The sequence below is a fragment of the Sus scrofa genome, chromosome 1 (assembly GCF_054392235.1).
Source record: "Sus scrofa isolate SSC_HxYL_T2T_F1_AM1 chromosome 1, Sscrofa_HxYL_maternal_Yorkshire_Landrace_v2.0, whole genome shotgun sequence".
Lineage (NCBI taxonomy): Eukaryota > Metazoa > Chordata > Mammalia > Artiodactyla > Suidae > Sus > Sus scrofa.
Genome location: NC_139383.1, coordinates 233,395,092 through 233,410,268, shown reverse-complemented (window position 1 = coordinate 233,410,268; position 15,177 = coordinate 233,395,092). Strand labels below are relative to the sequence as shown.

Sequence of the window (15,177 nt, the reverse complement as noted above, 5' to 3'; positions counted from 1 at the left end):
AAAAAGGAAAAAGGAAAAAGAAAAACTATGTAGCTGCTTTACATTTAAAAAAAAAAAAAAAACTTTTTAAATCAAATTTGCCATTCCTGCACTGCTACTAATATGACAGAGAGAAAAGAACCGAAACATGTCCAGCTAATATGCTACTGTTTTACCCAGTTAACAAACTCTTGGGATTGGGGGAAAGAGGCTTAGCACAAAACATAATTCTGACAAATGATAATATTGGAGCAGATAATTTATTTCCTTTGTTAGAACAGGGTTAGGAAAAGGCATTTTTGTTTGTACAAAAGAAAGATGAGCCTGCCTACTCTCTCTCTCTCTTTTTTTTTTTTTTTTTTTTTTTTTTTGTCTTTTTAGGGCCACACCTGTGGCATATGGAAGTTTCCAGGCTAGGGGTTGAATCGGAGCTATAGTTGCTGGCCTACACCACAGCCACAGCAAAGCCAGATCCGAGCCATGACTGTGACCTACACACCACAGCTCAGGGCAACGCCAGATCCTTAACCCACTGAGTGAGGCCAGGGATCAAACCCGAGACCTCATGGTTATTAGTTGGAATCGCTTCCACTGCACCACAATGGGAACTCTGAGCCAACCTACTCTAGAGGAGCTATAACTGATTCCTCAAACTGAGAGGAATTTCTAATCCCTTAGTTCCGTCCTCCCTCTATATACACACTGTGGGGACATTTCCCTGATTAATACCATCTGGCTCCAAGAGATCAGAATTCTCAGGGAGAGATTAAAAAGCAGAATTCAGATCACCTCTAGGGTTTAAAAGAATCCCCAAAAAAACGGTACCTGGAAAAGGTGAGAACTAGGATTTGTGCTACCAGCACACCTGGGACTGGGTGCTATGATTGGGCGGGGGAAGGGGGGGAAATCAGCATCCCAAAGGCTGATGTTTAGACTAAATGATGTTTAGGTTACATACTTACAATGAAATATGTAAACATTCAAAAAAGGTCATGATCTAAATTATGTACATCTCCCCTGCTATTCAAGTTTGTTCACGATGACCCGTGTTTTTCATTTAAAAGAGAGGAAGAAAGTGGACTTTCAGGTGAGCTTTTTTATGTCACTCACTTTTGTCCCGTATCTCCTAGAACAGTGTGTGACACACAGAGTAGGCACTCCAAAAGATTTTCTTTTCCATAACATAACAAATGGATACACTACTCATTCACTGTCTAAGTAATATGAGGAAGGCACTGGTTTCTACTATCTACAAGTTTTCTTAAAGGAAATAGCTATGACATTCAGTGGCCCTCTGCTTCTGTAGCACACCTGAGCTGGTTAGCGGGCAACTCAGGTACCTATGGTCTGGTGTTCCAGAGAGCAAGAGTTTATGGCTGTTCTTCTCTGGAATTTTGTCATCTATGTCTAAGACAGCATTTTCCAACGTATGCCAGGACAACACAAGTTTTCCAAGATTTTAATAAAGTTTTCTGTTTAACAAGAGGAAGAGTTTTCTTAAAGGGAAACAGGAGGCAGAAATCCAGTGGATCAGAAATGATTGTCCCTTTCCATTTCCACAGAACACCTCCTAATTCCTTGGAACCATCAGTTTTCAGTGTGGCTTTAGCACAACCAATTTCCAATCACTCAGAAGTGACCTTACTAACATGCCTATTTTCCATGTTTATCTTCTCTTCACTTTACCTCACAGCTGACAAATTTTAACAAAGTGAATTACTCTGGAAGTTGCAGTAAAATAAAAACAGTTGCCAATACCCCCACACATTAACAAAAACACCACCCATGGAGTTCCCATCGTGGCGCAGTGGTTAACGAACCCGACTAGGAACCATGAGGTTGCGGGTTCGGTCCCTGCCCTTGCTCAGTGGGTTAAGGATCTGGCGTTGCCGTGAGCTGTGGTGTAGGTTGCAGACGCGGCTCGGATCCTGCGTTGCTGTGGCTCTGGCGTAGGCCGGTGGCTACAGCTCCGATTCGACCCCTAGCCTGGGAACCTCCATATGCCAAGGGAGCGGCCCAAAGAAACAACAAAAAGACAAAAAAAAAAAAAAAAAGGAAAAGAAAAAACACCACCCAGTACCCCATCCCCAAAATGTATTTAAAAGTTATCAGGAAAGAACCAATACTAAGACAATGACCCCTAGGACTGGGCAACGCCATGAGTAGGAGTCGGGGAGCACAAGGTCCAAAACAAGAGTGATATTAAATGAATTAACACAATGAAAAACATAGGCGCTGAAATAATTATTTAACTTCTGTCGATTTTTAGTTTTTTGATCATGATGATTGAGTTTTCAACTAGAAAGAGAAAATTTGTTTTATATTTTCAGGTCTGCCTGCTGTTGGGAGAAGCAATGGGAATATAAATTGATATAAAACTTCCAGGGGGCAAATTACTAATATGTTTCAAAATGTAAAATCTATACACTACTTGATCAATCAATTCCAATTCTGGACATTTATTCTACAGAAATATTCGCACAAGTGCACAAAGATATACATACAGATGTGTTTACAGCTGCTTATAATTTTTAATAGATAATCAATGAACTGTCCAATAAGAGGAGACTGGTTACATATAAACAGATCTATACTTTAATGTCTCTTGAGGGGAAAAATCAAGATGCAAAACATTATTGTTTGTTCCTATTTTTTATGTCCTCAGTATGTTTATCGTTATAAGCACATAGGGAAAAGACTGGAAGAGTTAAGTACCAAAAACACGTTAAATTACCCCAGGAATTAAGGTATGCCAGAGAATATTTTTATGTTATTTTAGAAAAGATATGTAAAGAAAAAAAAAAAACCTCATAGCAAACTCTCTATTAAAAGTTTCAGATTTAAAATTTTTTGTCATTTAACAAAATAACTGCATTACTACAAAATTTTACTTTCAAAATATTGCCCAAGTATGAACCTGGCTTGTGAAATTCATTGTTCTTCCATAATAAGATTATACTGCCTTTAAGTACTTCTGGGCTGACTGAAGGGGTAATTTAAATTCAATTTGTCAGAGAAAGGATTAATCCCTTCCACTACCAAACCAACAGGACTGAATCAAAAATTTTGGCGGGGGGGGGGGGGGGGCAGGATGATGATGCACCATATGGAAGTTCCCTGGCTAGGAACTGAATTTGAGCTGCAGCTGCCAGCCTACACCACAGCCACAGCAAGGCCAGATCTAAGCCACACCTGTGACCTACGCCGCACTTTGAGGCAATACAAGATACTTAACCCAATGAGCGAAGCCAGGGATCCTCATGGATACTAGTTGTATTTGTTTCCTGAGCCACAAGGGGAACTCCTGAATCAAATTTTTAATGATACACACCTTGCCAGGTGCCAAAGGTCTCATCAACTTGTAATAAAACCGCTCAGGATTTTTTTTTGTCTTTTTAGGGCCACACCGGCGGTATATGGAGGTTCCCATGCTAGGGCTCAAATGAGAGCTGTAGCTGCCAGCCTTCTCCACAGCCACAGCTACTCGGGATCCACTGTGCCTCGATGGGAACTCCAAAACCTCTCAGGTTTTAAGTGCCTTATTATCTAGGGTTAATGAGTAGTTTATGTCATTACTACTTATAATATTAAAAGAGTATACTAAGTAATAAATTTTAAATCTTAATTCTTAAGGGGTAGGAAATTAGAGTAAAAATAAATTTTAATAGCTCCTTTGAGTATTAAAATTACACTAGGTTGAAGTTCCTCTCATGGCACAGTGGAAACGAATCTAAGAACCATGAGGTTGCGAGTTCAATCCCTGGCCTTGCTCAGTGGGTTAAGGATCCAGTGTTGCCATGAGCTGTGGGGTAGGTCACAGATGAGGCTTGGATCTGGCGTTGCTGTGGCTGTGGCGTAGGCCATCAACTATAGCTCCGATTAGACCCTAGCCTGGGAACCTCCATATGCCTCAGGTGTGGCCCTAAACAGACAAAATAATAATAATGCTAATAAAAATAAAATTACACCATGTTATATTTAGCCCACAAAGCTGTACTTTTTACAAAGGTCCCAGAGAAAACTCTTTATTCACTCATTCTCTTGTTCACTCACTCACAAATATTTATTGGGCACCCACTATATGCCAAGCACGTGGTTTGTGGCATCTGCACTATGATGCTAAAGAAACAGCCAAAGTCTATGTACAGCTTACTAACCATGGGAGTGCCCAAAAAGCATATCACACCGCCTTCTCTAGTTCATCTATATACTGTCTTTCCAGAAATATAGAGAACCCCTTACAATCACACTTAAGTCCCCAGAAAATCAGCTCCAGGTACATCCTCAGGGACAGGTGGTTGGCATGCAGCAGCTTAGCTTAGAGAGGAGATGACGCCTTTCAAACTGGGCCAACGGGCTCGGGCCCCACTCAACCCGCGCTGGGCTGTGCAGAGATCAGAGAATTGCTATCAGCGTAGACTCTGCACTAATGCCGGCAGGGAGCTGCTTGGCCTTTGGAGAGCTTTCCCATGCAAGGCCACAGGAAGAGCACACACATCAGAGTGCATTAGAGCAAAGGTACACCTCATCACAATGCGGTGATTCCTCTCCTGAGGAGAGGCCCTAGAGGTGCACACAAATCCACACGGAGTATTCACAGCAGCATTATTTCCACAGCCCAAACCTGGAGACAACTCAAATAATCCATCAACAGCAGCATGGACAAGTAAATTGTGATACATTATTAAAATGTGATGTTATATGGCAATGAAAACAAACTAGAGCCATACATCTAGAGCACAGATACATCCCAAACATAATATTGAGTGAAAAGCATCGAGAAGAATTTATAGAGCTGCCATCATTTTTGTAAAATTCAAGAAGAGAACACTTTCAAAAATATGAATATACTTAACACCAATGCACGGTACACTTAAGAATGATTAAGATGGGGAGTTCCCATTGTGGTGCAGTGGTTAACGAATCTGACTAGGAACCATGAGGTTGTAGGTTCGATCCCTGGCCTTGCTCAATGGGTTAAGAATCCAGCATTGCGGTGTGAGCTGTGGTGTAGGTTGCAGACTCAGCTCAGATCCCGCATTGCTGTGGCTCTGGTGTAGGCTAGCAGCTACAGCTCTGATTCGACACCTAGCCTGGGAACCTCCATATGCCACGGGAGCAGCCCTCAACGAGGCAAAAAGACAAAAAAAAAAAAAAAAAAAAAAAAGAATGATTAAGATGGTGAATTTGATGTTATGCATTTTCTATCACAATGGGGAAAAAAGCAAACAAAACCAATCTTTTGTTTAGAGATGTTTGTGTGTATCTATGTGTGACCTAGGATGAGGCAAGGGAGTGAGAAGGGACCTTGGGTCCATCTTGGTGAGGGTCTATGGGTATGTGTGATGGGCTCGTATGTTTGATAATTATGCATTATAATTTTAGACACATAATTCTATGTACCAAGCATTTTGTAAGTTAAGGGGGGGGGGTCCATACGTGAACATCAAAAGGTACCTGATTCTTGGCCCAAGGACTTCATACCAAATATTTATTAATGCGGTATAGACTCTGCAGTCTTTGTAATCTTTGCAAGTCAAAGAGCAGAAGAAAGTGCAACCATTTGGACTGGAGAAGGGCAAGGTAGAGCTCGTAGCAGTAATTTGAAAGGTTCATGGAAGGCAAAGAAAGGCAGGTTAGATGGAGAGACAGGCTAACTTTGGGAGATCAGCAGGCTGCAGCAGACGCCAAGTCTCCTTTTCACCCCAAGAGCCAACATTCTAGCAGCAGAAGGATCCTCAGGGCGCTTTTCACCACTTCCCACATCACTTTCACTTTTCCTGCAAATAGTGTGAACAACCACTTCCCCTGCCCCCAACATTGTTAATGCCTCATTCCTAGAGGACATTGGAAAAATAAAAAGGAACCAATTATTTTTGTTAACCATAAATAAAAAACTCTGTGTTAGCAGTAAGGTATTTACATGAAGAATGAGAAAGGGACAAAGACAGTTACCTGAACTGTCTTTTAAAAAATATCCTCTACTTGCTATAAAATTTATTTTCTTTGAAAAATCTTGGGCAAAGAAGTAAATCCCCTATTTTACATGTAGAATATGGAAATGTGTTAAAAATCAACCAGAAGGCAGACACCAGAAATTTTCATGCCCTGAATCCCCCAACGGGAAACTTTGAAGCTTTCTGTCCATAAATTTCTGCTTCTTTGTGATGGGGGGCGGGGAAGGGGGTCAGAGCCAAAGTTAAAGATTAATCAATATCTGCCCATAAAAGACACGTCTGATAAAAATCCCAAGTCATAAAAATAAACACTCATACATGTCATAGGGCTACATATATTCAAACTATAAGAGGAAAAAAAGAACATGCGAAAAACTTTTTTTCTATCATTTAGAAACCGAGATGTAAAAATTAACAATACAGATTTTTGCAGGATAGGAAGCAAAAAGTCTTTCCCCCCAAAAACAAAAATTACAATTACACAAACACAAATAAACATCTTAGAGGAGGCAATACATCGTTATCACTCCCAGGAAGCAAGATCGCGCTTGCAGATTCCCAATACATGGAAACAGCAGCCTTGGATTCATAAATCCTTTAAGCAGCTATCAGTTTCTGCTAAAAATAAGACAACTGTTTAAAAAACCCAAGTGTGACTATAATCCGAGTCTCACCATTTGTGAGTGAAAGTTGCAGAAGCATAAATAAATCAGAGGAGAAAGGAGCACTGTAAGAAGGCTCCCGGCTCCCAACTTCCCACAAAGAAAGGTCGGGAAAGAAAAGGGGGGGAAGAGCTTGCAGAGGGACTCACGTGGCCTTTCCATCTCCCCAACTTTTTGACAGCCTGGATCCACATCCTGTGGAGGACCTGCGCGGGCTTCATGGCCTCTGGAGGGTAATCAGCCAGACCACTGCCCACAGCCCAGGCTGTTCACCCATTACCATCACTCCACGTGGTTACGTAAGGCGGATACAATAGTGGCCCACATTCCCAGCAAATCCTGTTGTCATCTCGCACAGTGACACATCCATGCAGCGGGGACGCCAAACACTTTGAAAAGCACCACTTGTGAGGAAAAAAGAAAGCAGTCTGGATGTGCACCACTCTGACAGCTCACTTTTCCTCCCTCTCTCCTGTGCCAGGGAACCACAGAATCAGAGTAAATAGTCTTTTTAGATGTAGAAAAGGATTCGGTAGTCAAGGAGAAATTATTAAGCAGAACATTCTAGAGCAATACGGTGGAAAGAAATATTTAGAGAAGTACTTGTGTACCTTACAGACATACACACAAGAAAAGCATTAAGCAACTAGAGAGTGAGTGCCTGGTAATGTTTCAGGTGAATGGAACTGCCTCTGTCACCTAGAAAAGCCATAGAGATAAAATGTTACACATCCTCAGAGATAATGAAGTCTGTGCTTGGGCAGTTGGTGCAGCCCAGAGCCACCGTGGGGACAGAGTGCTCACTCAGCACAGCCTCCTCCTCTCTCTCCCCTTCCTGTAAATTTGGAAGATAAAAGAATAACAAGGAGCCCTTTATCTATTTCTTTCTTTGTCTTTACCACTTGGTGGCCAGAAGGAGTGGAAAAGCACTTTTGGGGTTTCTCAATATCTAAGATAGACTGTATGAGATGCTGGAGGTGCTGAGGGTTGGTCTGCAATGTGGGAAGCAGCTGGTGATCACGAGATGCAGACCATACAGGAAGCAACTTGCAGGAGAGGCAAGGACATGAGTTTTAAAGGCATAGGGTCTGGCGGCAATCACTGTCCAGACCCTTAGCTGTGGGGCCTGGGATAATTCATCTCCTTCTGTATAAAATGGGAATAATTCTCCTACACCTCAAAGGGCCAATGTCAGCCCAGAACGAGGAAACCTCTCCTTACAATGCGCATGGGCTGTCGGGCACTCAAAAATGGTCACGTCCTTCCCTGGGACTTTACAAGAGTCTGTTCTTCAGAAGTGTGGGACAGCAAAACAGGATGGGAAATGAATGAATGAAAGTTTGTTTCAAATCTTACCCTGAGGAGGGCAGGGAAGACAATGGAGGCCTACTGAAGCAGGACCCTTAGAAGCTGCACAGGTGCCCAGGACTCGACCCTGGCTGGGCTGGCTCCCTGCACCAGCCAGGCTCAGCCCAGGGTGCCAGGCGCAGAGAAGCAAGGATGGTGGGCACAAAGCAGCTCACTCCTTTACTGTGACAGTCCTTAGGAAAACGATGTGCTTTCCTGAAGACAAGGTAAATACGTCTTTCTCTTAAATTTATGTGTACTGGCCAGAATTCATAGGCATCCTCAAAGTTAAGAATTCCAAATTCTTGGAAGTTCTCTGGTGGTCTAGTGATTAGGACTCAGTGTTTTTACTGATGCAGCCCAGGGTCAATTCCTGGTCTGGGAACTGAGAGCCACATCAGGCCAAGGCCAAAAAAAAGAAAGACAAGAAAAAATGGAGAAAACATACAATAGATAAGTAAATATATACAATTTTAATGGAGAAAACAGACAATAGACAAGTAAACATACACAATAATCTCCAGTAGCAGCAAGTGCCATGGGAGGTGACACTGAAGAGAAAGAATCATAGGACAGCCTAGATCTCTTCCAAGAAGAGGGTACTGCAGATGTCAAGGCCATGAGGTGAGAAACTTAAACTTATTATGATCATGACAGAAAAAAAAGCTGTGTGAAGCTGGAGAAGGGTGAGCAAGGTAACCCATGAAGTCATGGCAAGTACATAAAACATGAAGTTCATGGCACAGGTGTAAATTAACTGGAGAAGAGGGGTACAAGGTGGATACAGTGCCCCAGGGGCAGGGATGGCCCTCGCACATTCTATGGATGCTCAGCGCAGATGCATGATTACCTCGTTGGGTGGGTCGCTATCCTGGGAAGGAAACAGCGGGCACAGCAGGAGGGCTATTCTGCAAGGTGTGTGCAAGCACTCAGTGTGGCCGGGCAGGACGCTGTTTAATAACACACATGGGATGCTACATTCTCAGCATGGACGGATGTGTCTAATAACCTAATCTATAGCTTGGGAGTCTTAAAACACCCACCCGCCCTGGAAACAGGAGACAAGATGGTTGTGAGAAAGAGAATGGAAGGAAGCCACTTAAAACTCAGCAGGCCTCTCTAGGTAGTTTTTCACTGATGCCCACAACCCTGTGAGTTAGCCATGATGGTCCCCATTCTACAGAGAGGAAAGCTGAGGCCAGAGTTTACACAGCTGACACTGCCAGGCACAGGTGTGAGGAGTGGGAACCACTCTAGACCTGATTCCTTTTCTACCTGTGCTCTGTATACATTAAGCCCTTAATAAGAGTGAGGCGGGCAGCTAGAAGGAAGGAAATAAAGGAGGGAGGAAGAAAGCAAATAAGACACAAGCAGCACAAATTGAAATCATCAAGCTTCCCAAGATGCCCCAAAGAGCACATCTGAAACCCTGGGAGACCACTGCCTGGAAAAAATGGAGCCAAAGGTTTTCTGCATCGGGATCCCTCTGGTGTTTTACGCCGTGTATCATTTTATTTATTTATTTTCCTTTTTTGACACCCCCCCTCACACCCTCTGTGGCATAAAGAATTTCCTAGGCCAGGGATTGAATCAGAGCCACAGCTGTGACCTATGCCACAGCTGCAACAACACTGGATCCTTAACCCACTGGGGCAGAATTCAAAGTGGTGCCTCCACAGAGACCAGCTGGATCATAAACCCACTATGCCACGCACAGCAGGAACTCCCTGGGATGTCATTTTAGAAGGCATCTTAAGTTCTTAGAGTGTGTTAATACATAGCCAACCTGGAGTTCCCAATGTGAGTCAGCAGTAACGAACCAGACTAGTATCCATGAGGATGCGGGTTCGATCCCTGGCCTCACTCGGTGGGTTAAAGGATCCTGCATTGCTGTGAACTGCAGCATAGGTCAAAGATATGTTCGGATCTGGCATTGCTGTGGCTGTGTGTAGGCCGGCAGCTGCAGCTCTGATCTGACCCCCCTAGCATGGGAACCTCCATATGCCACAGGTGCAGCCAAAAAAAAAAAAAGAAACAAGAAAAAGCCAGCCTCAGGATGGATCTTGCCTCTGAGAATGGAGCTTTTGTAGTTCCCCTCCTCCTCTCATGAAATTGGTCTTATTTTAATGATTGTGAAGGATTTAGACAAAAAAAAATTCTCTTCACCAGACACAATTTTGAAACACCTGTCAGATAAGTAAACAGGAACCTCTTTTTCCCAGAAAAGGCAGAAAATGGGCTCCACTCTTGCTCTTCCTAAAATGAGTAGTTTTTTAAACTATAAAACAAGTCTTTGGCTTCAAGACACCTGCCTGTGTCTCTTCAAAGCTAAATTTTTCCTGGTAGCAGTAAACTAGTCAGCAGTGAGTTAAACAACCTCTTATGTAATTCTTGGTTTGCCAAAAAAACCCAAAATCTTTCACAGTTTATTCCAAAAGTATTTCACATTCAAATGTGATTACAATGTACTCGCTCTTCCTTTGCAACGCACAACAGTGAGTGCTGAGAGGGAACAATGACAACTGGTGTGGATGGTGTGCTCACAGCACAGAACTCACAATGGACATAGCCTGAGTATGACCGGGTTAAAGAGAAAAGCTTTAAATACACAGAAGTTTAAAGAGGATTTCCTGATGGCTCAACAGAATTCACAGGATGAAGTTCCAGACCTGTGGTTGATGGGTAACAGAGTTATGTGTGTGTGCATTCTTGTTTTTTTTTTTTTAACCCCATCACCCTTTATTTACCAAAGGTGAAACTTTAGTGAATATTAAAAATTAGCGTATTAAAAAAATTATGAAGTTGCAGGTTCGATCCCTGGCCTCGCTCAGTGGGTTGGGGATCTGGCATTGCCGTGAGCTGTGGTGGAGGTCACAGACACAGCTCGGATCCTGCGTTGCTGTGGCTCTGGCATAGGCCAGTGGCTACAGCTCTGATTAAACCTCTAACCTGGGAACCTCCATATGCTGCAGGTGCGGCCCAAGAAAATACAAAAAGACAAACAAACAAACAATAAATAAATGGATAGTGGGAGAGGATGACATTAAGCCTGGGGGCACAATCTGTAGGGGCTTCTTTTCCCCCCCTTTTTTTTTTTCTTTTTTTAGGGCCACACCTGAGGCATATGGAAGTTCCCAGGCTAGGGGTGGAATTGGAGCTGTAGCCACTGGCCTACACCACAGCCACAGCAACACCAGATCTGAGCCGAGTCTGCAACCTACACCACAGCTCATGGCAACGCCAGATCCTTAATCCACGGAGTAAGGCCAGGGACTGAATCCACAACTTCATGGTTCCTGGTCGGATTTACTTCCACTGCACCACAATGGCAACTCCACAATCCGTAGTTCTTTTTTTTTTTTTTTTTTTTTTTTTTTTTTTTTTTTTTGTCTTTTTGCTATTTCTTTGGGCCGCTTCCGCGGCATATGGGGGTTCCCAGGCTAGGGGTCTAATCGGAGCTGTAGCCGCCGGCCTACGCCAGAGCCACAGCAACGCGGGATCCGAGCCGCGTCTGCAACCTACACCACAGCTCACGGCAACGCCGGATCCTTAACCCACTGAGCAAGGGCAGGGACCGAACCCGCAACCTCATGGTTCCTAGTCGGATTCGTTAACCACTGCGCCATGACGGGAACTCCCCACAATCCGTAGTTCTGAAAGCAGTTGCACTGAAACACAAAAAGCAATGAACCCAGACTCCAAGGAGACACTTCCAGGCATGATGCTGCCCCTCCCAACTGACGCATGACCTTGGGCACCCATTCAATTCCACTGCCACTTGGAGAAAACAAGGACATCATCATTTATTTCACAGGACAAAATGAGACAGTCTCCCTCGAAAACAGTGTAAAATTCAGGCCAGTAAATCTTCAACAGGAGGTGGATTGTCATTAAGACCCACAACAGCAAGTACTTCCTGTTGTGGTGGAGCAGAAATGAATCTGACTAAGAACAAGGAGGTTTCGGGTTCAATCCCTCGCCTTGCTCAGTGGGTTATGGATCTGGCATTGCTGTGAGCTGTGGTGTAGGTTGCAGATGTGGCTTGCATCTGGCATGGCTGTGGCTGGCAGCTGTAGCTCCAATTCAGCCCCTGGCCTGGGAACCTCCATATGCTTTGGGTGTAGCCCTAAAAGGTTAAAAAAAAAAAAAAAAAAAAAAAAAAGACTCCCAATAGTGGCGGTCACGATAATGGAGTGGGAAGAGTTCTACAGGCATTGCACACACCTGGGACCAAGCTCAGCTCCCACACACTCTACAAGCTCTGTGATCTTGAGCAGTTTGCTTGCAGCCTCTCAGTTGCCTCCTCTATTATATGGGCTTGAAATCCCCAACCTAATATAACTGTTGTGAGAAGTGAATGGAGTAATGCTTGTAAAGAGCCTTGCCTGGCGCTCATCACAGAATCAGACTCTCCACAAAGCCCCCCCCCCCCCATCAATATTGCAGTGACAACAGAAGGTCAATTCTGGATAAGAACCTGGTTTCTTTCTTCCTGAAGAGCACAGCATGATGACTAACACATCATGGAAGCCAGGGGAACTGAAAACACATGTCCACACCAGTGTTAACTGCGGTGTTATTTATCACAGCAAAAAAAGTGGAAACCACTGAAACATCTATCAATTGATAAATGGCCAGATGCAAAAAGGATAAATATTATATGATTCTGTTTGTAAAATTCCCAGAAGAGACAAAGTCACAGAAACCAACTGTAGATTAGTGGTTGCCTAGGAAAGGGTCTATCAAGTTTTCTTTTGGGGGTGATCAAGATGTTCTAAAATTGATATGGTGTTGATTGCACAACTCTAATTATACTAAAAAAAAATTTGAATTGTACACTTTTTAGTATGTGAATTATATCTCAATAAAGCTTTTCTTAAAAGAATGCATCATGGATTCTGCAATCAGAAAGTGAGGATTCTAACCCTTGCTTCACCATTTACACTATTTAACTTCTCCTTGGCTAAGTTTCCCCCATCTGTAAAGCAGGGGCAATAACAAGACCCACTTCCCTAAGATGGTTGTGAGAATTTATCAGACAATTCATGTACAGAACTCAAAGTAGTGCCTTACAATAAATAATAATAATAGCTGTTATCTCGAGCTATTATCAATATCATATAATTATTAGACTCATTTTACAGAAAAGACCGAAGTCAGAGAAATAAAGTAACTTGTTTGAGGTCACACAAGTCAAATGTAGCAGAGGACAAGATGCTAACTGCCATCAGTATAGCAGTATTCTTTTGAATCAAGTAGCTGCCTCTTCCACTGTGCAGTGATTGTGCCTTTCAGATCCTACCCATGAGTGATGACTGGTCCCTGGACTCCAAACAAACAAAGAAAAAGCCACGATTGTTTTGCCTGGGCACCAGACCTGTGATGGAGCCAATCACTGTGACAACTCACAAAGTCTTAACAAGCATGATGGTCACTTTCAGGCAGTTGGCCTGGGCTCAGTCAACCCGGCTCACTAACTCTTCGCCAGTGACTTGGTAAGAAGAGGGCACAGATTGGGAACCAAGTTGGACTTTATTTCTAGCTCTTTTAATAACCAGTTAGGTACGTTCCCTAATAGGCTGTGCCCTTGTAAACACACATTTAAATGAGGGGTCATGAAACACATCATCATTAATTGAATGTTACAATGTGCCAGCCACTGTGCTGAATGCTTTATGGCTGTTGCACATTAATCCTTTCAAAAACTCTACACGATTCCTCCCTTTTTTACACATGAAAACATAAGCCCTGATCATCCATGAAGCAAAACATTGAAAAGCTGGACTTCATTAAAATTAAAAACCTCTGCTCTGTGAAAGACAATATCAAGAGACTGAGAAGACAAAACACACAGTGAGAGAAAATATTTGTAAAAGATATATCTCATCAAAGAGCATTATCTGAGATACACAAAGAACTCTTAAAACTCGACAATAAGAAAACAAACTACCCAGCTAAAAAATGAGCCAAAGCCCTTAGCCAATACCTCACCAACAAGACATACAGATAGCAAATAATCATACAAAAAGATGCTCCAATCTTAGGTCATCAAGCAAATGCAAACTAAAATAACAATGAAATACCACTACATCCATATTAGAATGGTCCAAATTGGAACCAAATGCTGGCTAGGATGTGGGGCAATGGTAACGCGATGGTAATGCTCATTCACCTTTGGTATGAATGCAGAATGGTACAGCTACTTTGGAAGACAGTTTGGGAGGCTCTTAAAAAAAACTAAACATGGGAGTTCCCATCATGGCTCAGTGGTAACGAACTGGACTAGTATCCATAAGGATTTGGGTTTGATCCCTAGCCTTGCTCAGTGAGTTAAGAATCTGGTGCTGCTATGAGCTGTGGTGTAGGTCACAGACACAGCTCATATCTGGTGTTGTTATGGCTGTGGTATAGGACGCAGCTACAGCTCCAATTGGACCCTAGCCTGAGAACTTCCATATGCTACAGGTATGGACCTAAAAAGCAAAAAAAAAAAAAAAAGCGGGGGTGGGAGGAAACCTAAATATAGTGTTCCTGTTGCTCAGCAGGTTGAGAACCTGACTAGTGTCCGTGAGGATGCCGGTTCGATCCCTGGCCTCATTCAGTGGTTTAAGGATCTGGTGTTAGTGCAAGCTGCAGTGTAGGTCACAGATGTGGCTCAGATCTGGCATGGGTGTGGCTGTGGCATAGGCTGGCAGCTGCAGCTCTGATTCAACCCCTAACCTGGCAACTTCCATATACTGCAGGTGTAGCCATAAAAAGAAAAACAAAACAACTAAACATACTCTTACCATATGATGCAGCAATCATGCTCCTTGGTATTTATCCAAAGAGGTGAACTCTTATGTCTACACAAAAACCTGCACATGGATGTTTATATAGCAGGTTTATTCATAACTGCCTAAACTTGGAAGCAACTAAAATGTCCTTTAGTAGGTGAATGGATAAACTGGTACAACCAAACAATGGAATATTCAGTGGTAAAAAGAAATGAACTATCAAGCCACAAAAAGAAATGGAGGAAACTTAAATGGGTATTACAGTCAGTCCTTCGTATCCACGTGGTCTACAGATCCAACCAACAGCAGATCAAAAATACCCCCAAAAAAAACTCCAGAAAAGTTCCAAAAAGCAAAACTTCAATTTGCCACATGCAAGCAACTATTTCTATTTCATTTATATTATATTAGATATTATAAGTAATCTAGAGGTAACTGAAAGTATACAGGAGAATG

At 42.9% G+C, this 15,177-nt stretch overlaps 1 protein-coding gene across 14 annotated transcripts in view; it reads right to left on the bottom strand.

Moving 5' to 3' along the window:
• Positions 1–15,177, bottom strand: part of TJP2 (tight junction protein 2) — a 137,503-nt gene that overhangs the window by 46,854 nt on the left and 75,472 nt on the right. The window contains exon 1 of one of the 14 annotated variants that reach the window (XM_005660144.4): positions 6,748–7,280. In XM_005660144.4, coding sequence (XP_005660201.2) covers positions 6,748–6,819 — 72 coding nt within the window. In that variant the 5' untranslated portion in view covers positions 6,820–7,280. 14 annotated transcript variants of the gene reach the window in all.